General features: G+C 41.7%; 1 protein-coding gene across 1 annotated transcript in view; it reads left to right on the plus strand.

The window, feature by feature from the left end:
- Positions 1-4,410: 4,410 nt before the first annotated feature.
- Positions 4,411-8,901, plus strand: part of Pth2r (parathyroid hormone 2 receptor) — a 78,426-nt gene continuing 73,935 nt past the window's right edge. The window contains exon 1 of the mRNA XM_028765744.1: positions 4,411-4,823. Coding sequence (XP_028621577.1) covers positions 4,749-4,823 — 75 coding nt within the window. The 5' untranslated portion in view covers positions 4,411-4,748. The remainder of the gene's footprint in view (positions 4,824-8,901) is intronic.

Below are 8,901 nucleotides of genomic sequence, written 5' to 3' on the forward strand. Positions count from 1 at the left end.
AATTTCTCATCTCAGTGTTATTGGGTACATTATTGGGAGCATATGCCTACCTGTGCTGAAATACTCTAAAGGAATTACACAAGATATGTCACACTGCCTGAAATGTGATGAATCCTTTAATTGGATAAGAGTTTCTTTCTAAAGGGTGATTTGATTGGCAAGTTATCTCTGTGCGGAAAATGAAAATTTGAGTGAGAGGGTACTTTCCACCTCTGTGAAATTCCTGACAAATGTTAAGGGCAGCAGAGGGTAGGAAGTCAAAATGGTGGTCAGGGCTGAGGTCTCCATACCTGCTGTGTTCTGTCTACAAGTCATTCTGCTTGAAGTTTTCCTATGGAAATGAGTACTACCACTAATGGAACCTTGGTTTACTTATATTTTAGGATTTTTTTTTGGGGGGGGTGATAAAGTTATCTTGTAGATATGTTTTCCAAATGTTATGCTTATAAAAGAAATTTCTAAACTAAGAAAACTAGAAAGTATGAGGTATTATTTTGGTCAGCCATTTAACCTCTGATGATGGCTCATTCAAATCTATTTTTCATGTAAACTTCATTTCTTGGGGGATGATTATCATTAAAGGTATTTTTGTGGCAAAAAGTATGGAATGATTGACATCTTGGAAGTTGAGAGATTTTTCAAGCACCAATATTCTAAGATCTGTGGGATGTGTGTGTGTGTCTGTGTCTGTGTGTCTGTGCATGCGCTCTTTTTGGGGGATAGATCTATGGCACTCAGAAATTCTGGACAAAGAATGAGTCACCTCTGAGAAAGCCATATGATTTTAGAAAGAAAACCTGGAGTTGAAAGGATGCACAGAGTGAGCTTTCTGTCCAGGCAACCCTGGACAGGACTCTCCTGGTTGCAGCTGGTGTAACAATTAGGTAAAACACATTCTTCTCATGGTCTGTGTTAGGAGACAGATAAGCCCTTCACACTGTGAGACAGGAGTTTGGTGGTTGGATGCATCTAGCCATCTCTGCTGTCTAACACACAGCCTCCAGTCTTCCTTGCAGTGTAGTCATGAAAGTCCCATCATGAAAGTGAATGCTGGAGGTCCCAGTTGGAAGCTGATGGTTTTGTATGGCTGGGCTAAGTTCTTCTATAGTTTGGAGTTTGAGTATCTAAGAGCTCAGATAGGGAGGGGGTTCAGACCACCAGCTCTCAGTGGGAGGTGTATGTAAGAAGATTTGGAGGACATATTTGAAAGCTACAGATGGAAATTGAAGAGGAAACACCAGGTAGAAGAAGGCCATCTGAGGAGAGGAAGCTTGAGGTGTCAGGTGGCTTGTTCACCAGTAACAAGAGCTCTCTTACATAATTATTCAAGAAACAAATCCAAGACTTTTGTTATTTCACAAGTTAGGGCAAATATGGATTGAAGGGAGGACTGCCAAATGCACAATTGTCTAACTTTTTAATTTTCTTCAGGCTTTATCTTGGCTGAGGTGGGCCCTGTGTCCATTAGTTATGTCCTTTAATCCCCAATAGGGAAACTTTAAGATTTGCTCTGGATTTCTTTTCATTATGCTTTCTAAAGCTACAAGTTAATTACTGAGTATTTTATAATAGGCTTGGTAAATTGCTAATTATAAATTGACTTTGTTAGGCTCTATGAAGGCATTGACAGACACCAAGCATGCCGTTGTTTGTGTAACTCTGCAGAGTTGATGATAGGAGTTTTGTTGGCCTGGTCATTATCTCAGTTCTCACATAAGCAAGTCTTTTCTCAGAGGATCTCCAGGAGAAAGGCTCAGATATTCCAACAGAGGGAACTGGCAAGTTATTTGCTAGAGGTCCTTGACATCTGGGGCTGATGAATGGGATTCCTCTCTGGGTAAATGGCAAGAGGCTCTGCTCACTCAGCTGCAAATCCCTGATTTATTTCTTAACCATCCTAGGGAGCAGCAGTTGGGATTGTAGAGGGTGTTATCAAACTTTTATCCTTCAAAATATCTTCCCTGTTAAAAAGATAGATTCTTCAGCTGAGAAGACAGCTCAGCTGGTAAGAGTAAGCATAATGACTGGGGTTTCGTCTCCAGAGGTCACGTGGAAAGGTCTGGGAGGGATGGTACATACTTGAGATCCCAGTGCTTGGGACACAGGAGACACATATGTCCTTAGGACCGGTTGTCCAGCCAGCTTGGCTTTCTTGGTGAGTTCCAGGCAAATAAGAGACTTTGTTTCAAACAAAATAAAACAAGAAAAAAGAATCACACACACACACACACACACACACACACACACACACGAGGGAGGGAGGGAGGGAGGGAGGGAGGGAGGGAGGGAGGAGAGCCATCTCCACATAAATTTGCACACTCACATACACAAAAGATAGAGTTTCTAATAAACGATGCTATATTTATGCATTAGTCTGATTTTTTTTAAAGTAGCCATTTTTAGTCTCAAGAGCCTCCAGATTATTTGCATTTTGCTGTTTGGAAAATTCTGACTTGTGAAGAGAGGAACTGTAGATGGAGAAGCCAGAGCTGTGTGCATTAGCCCACTTGTCTGCACTAGCATTGTTGTGACAAGATGAAAGTAGTCTTCATGGACCGCTGGCTCCCACTACCCTTAGAGCTTGAAAGAAGTTGGCACCTTAATCCTACAGAAAATCTCCCCACTTTACTGAAGACTATATCAGAATCCTTTGGAAGACTTCCTGCCCCTTTGTAGTCTGACTACTTGGAGACATACTTTATTTTGTGACTTAAAAAATCTTGAAGAGGAAGGAATCCTTTGAAGAAACATGTTTCTACTTCCTTGAGTTTAATTTCAGGGGTGCGAGGGTCACTTGTATTTTAGTCAATGATAAACTATTTTGTTATTTCAAAAATGTTATTTTTTCATGTAGAAAAATTTTTAGTGTTCAATGTAGGACAGTAGGAGTCTTATATGGACGCTAGGTACTTAGAGAGCCTGTAAAATTGCCATCAAATTGAATACTTTAAACAAGCTAATTTAAAAATTCTGAATGGTACAAAAGAATGAGAAACGATGTTTGATGAAAAGGTTCTACATGTTCCAGTTTATGCAAAAACCAAGTATGTGATATCTTGGCGTAAGATCAAAAGAAGACCTATAAAATGGAGGGTCAGCTCAGTGCAAGGCCCGTCCCTTGCATCTGGAGGCCCTGATTTGATCCACAGCATTGCCAAGCAAAAACACTGATAGATTTAGATACATTAAAAAGAAAAAAACCCTTGTCATCGATTAAAATGTTGAAAGTTAAGGTGAGAATAAAGGTGTACAGCCATAGCAGTAGCTATACACAGATACAGACAATATTCTGTTCACCACGGTCCTTTGCCTTTTCATATCATCATCATCATCATCATCATCATCATCATCATCATCATCAGTAACCATAATAAATGCACTTAGTGAACATCTCCCATAGGGGACACTACATCTTAAACTCAACTTTCCCAATAAAGTTTTGAGTGCACAACTGGACCCAACGCTTATGTTCTCCCAGAATTCATATGTTTGCAGCCTGACTCCAGGAAGCGGAGCTTTGTGAAATGTTTAGGTACTGAGAGAGTCCAATAAATAGTAGCAGTACCCTGATGAGGAATCCCAGAGAGATGCCCTCACAGTTCTGCCAAAGGAGGTTACGGTGAGAAGAAGGGGCCGGCAGACTGTGCACTGCCAGTGCTTTTACCATGAATTCCGCAGAACAAAGCAAGTGAGAGTACAGGGAGAGGGTTTAGCAAGAAGCTATTAGTTTTGGAGTATTTGCAATAAGCCTTTGTTTTGAGCACACCTTTCTAAAAGATGCATTAAAATTACGGAAGGCAAAACCTGATGATCGACACAGAACTCCGTGTTAGAGGACAGTCATCAGTGCTTTAGTGAGTTTGAAGGAAAGCTGCATTTTACTGCACCAGTCCATCCTGATCAGAACGTGTCTTCAGGGACAGAACCTCCAAAACGCAAAACAAAATCATAACCCAAAACCGAAAAAACAAAACTGACCGACAACCAACCAAAAAAACCAGCAAAACGTTGCTAGAAATAACTGAAATATTTCTTTTGGGACTTTGAGCTTTCTTAGGACTGAGCCCTTTTATCATCAAAATGCTATTTGTTGGTAGTTTGTGTGGAGCACACACAACACACACACACACACACACACACACACACACACACACACACACTCACACACACTCCTCTCATATCTGCCAGCTGCTCCGGGCATATCATCGTAGTGAGGAGAAAAATGAATCAGAGAACTTGAGCAGTGTGTAGCTGCAGAGACTGACCCTACAAGCCTGGAAGCCTTTATCACACTGGCGTCTTGGTGGCAGATTAGTGCGCATCTGAGCAAAAGGAAAGTTTTGGGCCACTCCTCTGAGCACTCAGGGCATGCCCAGAGATGGCTTGGAGACTCAGAACCCAGTGCAGCGGAGCAGACACACCGAGAGTCAAGCCTGCCTGCAGCCCTGCCTCGGGATCGCATGGCATCTGAGCTCCTGGGTTGCGGACTAACTGGCAAAGGACGAGCTCGCGTCCTCCGCCCCCTTTCTGCAGCTATCCTCTGTAGAAGGCGGGACCACCCAGAACCCTTAGGACCCGGGTTCCCAGACTCAGAGGCGCAGGAAGCCAGACCCCCGAGAGTCCTTGGCTAGTGCCTCCCGCACCACAGCTGCCCAGCGGTGCCTCGCTCCCCATCACAAGTTTGGCTCATACTGGACAAGTAAGCGAGTCTGGGATACCGACCGCTCTTGCCTTGGACGGTTTTGAACATGGCCAGGCTGGAGGCTTTACCCTACATCTGTGGATGGCTGATTCTTGGTAGCTGTCTCCGGGTTGGAGCGCAGGTAAGAGCTGGGGCACCAGAGCCTGCTTACCCAAGCCTGAGATGCAAGCCCAAGTCGCGCTGCACTTCACCCATCCACATCCTCTTTAGGTGGGAGGTCCCAGCTTGGGGACCAGCATCCTGGCGTTCAGGGATCTGAGAATGCACAGCTGCAAGGGGAAGAACTTTTCTTCCAAATTATCCCCAGGCTACTCGCTTCAACCACCACAGTGGGTTCGGTTTGTTGTCAATTTACCATTGTATTTGGGAGCTTAAAACTTCTAGAATCGAAGGTACAGTGTAAAAGTGTAACTATTTCTCTCAGACACAGAAGCACGTATTTAAGCAAAGGAGCTAGACCGATTGAGTACCGTGTTAAATATAGCTCGGGTCTTAATGTTGAGTAGCAGTGGTTGTAATTTTCTTACTGCCACTGTCGCTTAAGGGTTTTCTGGGAGTTCTTTCATAATGGGTCTTTTTAATGTGCACGGAACAGTTCATCCTCATTTTTTAAGTCAAATAATATGTAAGGTTCATAGTTTTATTTATTTATTTTTCAAACGAACTAGAAAGATGCTGTGTGTGTTCCGTGGTTTGAGTCCTGATTTAAAACATATTCGAGGTTACATATGTCTGATTCGGTAGAGGGCGCACGTTGACCGTCAAATAAAGATTCGACTGGTTTTTAAAAAATTCTTTCCTTCCACAAAATTAAAAGCATCCATGAATATGTTCTGTTCCAGTGGTACTTAAAATGATGCCTTAGACCTTTAAATGACCAAATTAAATTTTAATTATTCATAAAATACAGTTAAAAAACCCCAGTCTTCTATAGTCATAACTACATAAAATCAGAAGGTATTTCTAGGAAACATCTTTCCTGAGAAATGCTAATCTTACTTAGTAGGTTCAAGACATTTCATGTAGACTTATTGTGTTGTAAAAAACGAGTGAGTAAGGTATCATACAACCGACACTTAAAAATAAGTCCTCTTAAATTTGAAAGAAGCTGCTAAATTAGCAGAAGGTATAAGCATGTATGGGGAAAGCCTTCTAGATTGGATGATACATTTCCATTAGAGTTATAGAACCCAGGTGATCTCCAAGATGCCACCTACATTTCTGTGTTATGAGGTCCTTGGATACTATGTTAAAACTCTACCTACTTGTGTAAGGGGCAGATCTGCTCTGACCACTTATTTTTACTCAGTGTTCTAGGTTCCTTTCAAGAAATAAGAGATATTATTTAGCACAATAAAGAAACAAATCAGGAGTAGATTGTTCCAGTTGCCTTTTGCTTTCAATAAAACAAGTAGGACCTTCAGCCTGGGCACTACAGCCTTTTTGGGCCACATACCCGTTTCTTTTGGGGTTGTCTCCTGTAGTGACAGTACATTCAGCAGCGGCTCTGTACTCTGTCCACCAGAGGCCAGTGGCATCTCCTTGGTCCTATCAGTGGCAAATCTTTGTAGATATTGCCAAATGTCTTTGGGTGTTAAAATTCCTCCTGTTTGGGAATTATTTTTTAACACTGATTTTTATGTCTTTTTTCCTCCCTTTCTTTCCCTCTCACCCTCTCAGTATATGTGTGTGTGTGTGTGTGTGTGTGTGTGTGTGTAGGAATTCATAGCCTGCAGTGTGATGACATTATATACTAAATTTTTTTCTTTAAAGAAAAACTGTAGTTTTAAACATATTTATACATCCTCTGACTTTCAGTTTTTCATCTTAAAAAGAATTATATTGGGCTATTTTTTAATAAAAATTTGGTAATTCTCAGCTTATTACTTTAGTTTATGGTTATTACATATTCTGAAATTTCATTAGTTAATTGGAAGAATAATAGAGCTGAAATGCATTGTGGGTACTATTTATCCAAGTGTTACCTGTTGATTCTATTAGCTAAAACATAAGAGACAAGGTATTTATGAAAAAGTGAATGATGGGTATATTTCTAGTTATACATATATTTAAAAATTATAAAATATTAAAAAATATCAAATAAGACTCATCTGAAAAAAATGAACTGGAATAGATGTTTAATTGTCAATTGACATTGGCCCACATCACAAAATAGATAATATTGACCAGTGCTCATCAATTCTTATAAAGATCACTATGGATTTTGTAAAGAATTAGTCTTGCCTGAAGGCACAATTCAGTCAGTACCTATGCATTCATACCCCTGATGTCAGAGGATCACATGACACCAGGACTATCATTTATATATATATATATATATATATATATATATATATATATATATATAATATTTATATATATAATATTTATATTGTGTTTCCTCTACTGTGCCAGTGAGCTACCAGGAAAGAGACTTTGAGATGGAGATAGGGGTATAAGAGGTTTGTTGAGGGAGGCAGTGATGTCTGTGGAAGATAAAAGCACCAGGAACAGGAGAGAGTTCACACATGTGATGCTGTCTTTAGGTCAGACTGGTGCACAGTGTGCATTCTAAGAAGTGGATATAAAAGCTCTTGGAGTCTAGATAAACTTCCCAGAAGCAGCTCATTCCATAGCAGGAAGTATTTGACCCTGTGTAGTACACAGTGTGAGAAGAGACCAGTTTGCTGATCCTACTTTCCTGTGGCCACTCTGAATGGGGTGCTAGCACATGGTGGGCATTGTCAGGGGTCAGGGAGGGAGAACAGCCTTGTGACCTGGAGCGCTGCATTCAGATTTCTCTGTCTGCAGTAAATCTTTGTGCACAGACCTGGGTCCCTCGACTTTAAATGCCCCCTTCTGTGCAGGGGTCTGAGAACTCTATTGACCTACCCTGAATGAAGATGCAGTGTCCTGGCAAATCAAAACACAATAACCCATGACTTCACTTACTCAGTCACTAAATGCCCAATAATGTGCTAAGCGCTTTGGTCTCCCATTTAATTCCCACAAGAACTCCATGAGATAGGCACTGTCATTCCTTACGTTTTTATACATGAGGAATGTGGCTAAGAAATGTTAGAGACTGCACAAATACAGATAGCTGCCATTAAAGCATAGGATTTACACTCTGGCTCTGGCTTTCAGAGCTCCTATTCCCTGCTGGGTGCTGCCACTGTGTAGGTCAAGGTGGCACAGTTCAGCTAATTTATGTGCACACATGCCCTCTGTCCCAGTAATGCTCACTTCTGAGATGTTATAGCCCATAGAACTTCTCGCTTTGGTCTATAAGGAGCACCAAAGCAGGTTTGTGCTGCTATAGCATTGGGCACACCCTGAATGTTCATAATGGGGCACTGTGCACAGCAAGAAGCAATAGGTTAAATATGTTCTCACCAGCATGATGAGATTACAAAGCTGGACGAGATATGTCAGAGAAACCATGGGAGAAGGATGAAATTTACATATGTATGTTAAAACACGTATAATGCACGCTGTGTAAACACATTCAGATAAAAATGCATGTCTCACATAACGTGTGGGATAGCGAAATGTGAGTGGGAAATAAGGAAGAGAGGGGACAAATGAGCAGATGTGGTCACTGTGCACTGCGCACCTCAACCTCAGGGCGGCGCTGTAGGAGACGGAAGTACCAAGGAGCTATCATTGGTGGATAGAATCATGAGGAGAGCCCTAGGACATGGGCCGCTAGGCCACTCTTTTTAGCAAGATCAAACAGAAGTGTGACTGCTCATTATCTCCCCATCATGCAGATTGCTGCAAGCTCAGGATAGCTAGGCAGGGGAGAGTTGGTTTGGTTCTTTTTTCCCCCCTCCCATCCACAGCCTCTTGCCTTGTGACTTCTATTTACAAGACCTGTGTCCCTGGAGGGGTGGATTCTGGTGGATTTCTCAATGGCTATGCTAACTCTGGGCCATCTCTACAGCCTGCCCAGAGGCAGAGAGATGAAAGAGAGCTACATTTCGAGGTTTCTTGGCAATTTATCAAGTTACTTTTAATTTCTGAGCATTTCTCTCAATTCTTTGGAACTAAATCTATAACATTCCCAGGCAACATACACACACTCTAGTCTCTGGCCTCAGTTTGTCTTTTCTTCTCCTCTTTTCTTTTCCTGTCACCTCTCTGGGTTAGTCTCTCTCTCTCTCTCTCTCTCTCTCTCTCTCTCTCTCTCTCTCTCT

Source organism: Grammomys surdaster, unplaced genomic scaffold, assembly GCF_004785775.1.
Source record: "Grammomys surdaster isolate TR1022 unplaced genomic scaffold, NIH_TR_1.0 165, whole genome shotgun sequence".
In the NCBI taxonomy this organism is placed as follows: Eukaryota; Metazoa; Chordata; class Mammalia; order Rodentia; family Muridae; genus Grammomys; species Grammomys surdaster.